The 1,899-nt window shown below is 44.0% G+C and overlaps 1 protein-coding gene across 1 annotated transcript in view; it reads left to right on the forward strand.

The window, feature by feature from the left end:
* LOC111959151 (myomesin-3-like) overlaps positions 1–1,899 on the forward strand; it is a 78,935-nt gene that overhangs the window by 56,005 nt on the left and 21,031 nt on the right. The window contains 2 exon segments of the mRNA XM_023980624.2: positions 430–544; positions 672–725. Coding sequence (XP_023836392.2) covers positions 430–544; positions 672–725 — 169 coding nt within the window.

Consider the following 1,899-nt stretch of genomic DNA (forward strand, 5'->3'; position numbering starts at 1 on the left):
ACGAACAACACTCTAGGCGTAGAGGTGCCACGAGCATAGCACGAGAACCATAGAACAGTAGCGCCTGAGAATAGGAAGCACCACTAGCACCAGACCTATATGTTATAACACATGCGTGTGTCTGGGTTTGTTCAAACTGCCACCACCCCAGTCGGGTGGTGATGTCGTGCCGCTTCGTGCGCGCCTGCTGTGTGTGGGTGTGGTATGTTGTGTGTGTCCCTTTGTGCTTTGGTGCCCGGCCCGGCGTTCGCCACCACTTTGAGGGGTGGTGTGGGGTGGTGTGGTGTGTTGTGTGGTGTGGTGTGTGTTCTGTGTGTTGTTAAACGTCTGCCCTGACCTGTTTTATGTTTGTTGTGTGTTTTTTGTGTTGCGTTGTTGTATTTGTGTGTTTGTGTGGTGTCTGTAGTTCTGTTGTCTGTTGTCTGCTAGTTGTGCGAGTACGTTGCGGTTCTGGGGGCTATGAGAGAGAAAGAGGAGCGGAGAGGACAGATAGGTGCTCTGGTCAGATGCTGTGGATCATTAGGCGCAGATGAAGAACGACCAGGTTGGCTTGCCTCTGACTGTTTCCCCCATCTCTCTCTCAACCTTGCATGCTGGCATTGAATGGACGGTTTCTTCCATGTTATCTAGTCATTGTGCTATCATGCGTTTCCTTTCTTTATTTCTCTCAGTTATCAAGATGGACAGAGGTAGAGAGATCCCCATCACCAAAGATCAGCTGGAAAGTGAGAAACCACATATATCRTCATTGTAGTTCTATTAATAACAGTGTTTGTAGCTATGACACTACAGCATTTTCAATGGTATCCCCCAGCTACTTACCCTCGACCGAGTACTTACGATAAAGTATCACTGCATATTTCTGCTTTCCCCTTGGTACTATTTTGTCATTTGAAAACACATGTTCTGCAATTCTATACAGTTTGACATGACGTATCATTCCTCTCTTGAGGGGATTTTATAAAATTTGTTGGTGGGGGGTTATATGGAGGGGTATTTTGAAAACACAGTATAAGTGGAAGTGGAAAGTGATTTTTAGTTTTTGTAAAACTGATTTTTGGGGGGAGGAAACAGTTAACTGTAACACGTTTGACATGGGGCAGAAAGAACATGCGGCAGATTAAAATTGTAACATTTGTCTACTTCATATTCATCGTCTCCAGCACCAACATCAACATGTGTGAAAATGGCGTGTTTCTATGTTTTGTCGTAAAAAAAAGATAGAGAAAGATAAGTGTTTCCAATGACATCATCAACCAGTTAGCAGACAGRCAATGCCTACTAACAATTGGTCAAAATCACGCAATGCACACACTGTTGTCATCGGAAACACTTGTCTCTCACTATCTTTTTTTACTACAAAACCCCCCGTGGCAATTTCACCTATGATATTTAATATAACAACGTCATGTTCCTTCATATATTCCATCATGTGATAGCTTTGTGAAAGCAATGTACTTTGTTCCATTAGGTGGACTATTCTCTATGGTGTCCTAGTAAATGCACATTATAGCCCAGGGTAGTCAGAGTGCTTCTCTCTGAATATGGATCATAACATGCCCCTGATGTAGCTCAAAGAGGGAGGAGGAGGCAAACGCCATGGAAACACCAGGGAATGGTGTACTACTATGATGAGAAATAAAGAACTATCTCAACCTCATAGACTGCCATACTCTCTTTGCGAGGCACCCTGCTACAGCTTTAGGTTTCAATGAATCAATAACTGTGTGTGTGTGTGTGTGTGTGTGTGTGTGTGTGTGTGTGTGTGTGTGTGTGTGACACTACACGGCCACATGAGAGTGCCGGTTGTAGGGTTAAATTGTACCTGTCGTTTAATGTGAGTGTTTAGGTGTCTCTCCTGTTGTGTGTGTGTGTGTGTGTGTGGTGTGTAGTTGTGTT

This window comes from Salvelinus sp. IW2-2015, linkage group LG35, assembly GCF_002910315.2.
Source record: "Salvelinus sp. IW2-2015 linkage group LG35, ASM291031v2, whole genome shotgun sequence".
In the NCBI taxonomy this organism is placed as follows: Eukaryota; Metazoa; Chordata; class Actinopteri; order Salmoniformes; family Salmonidae; genus Salvelinus; species Salvelinus sp. IW2-2015.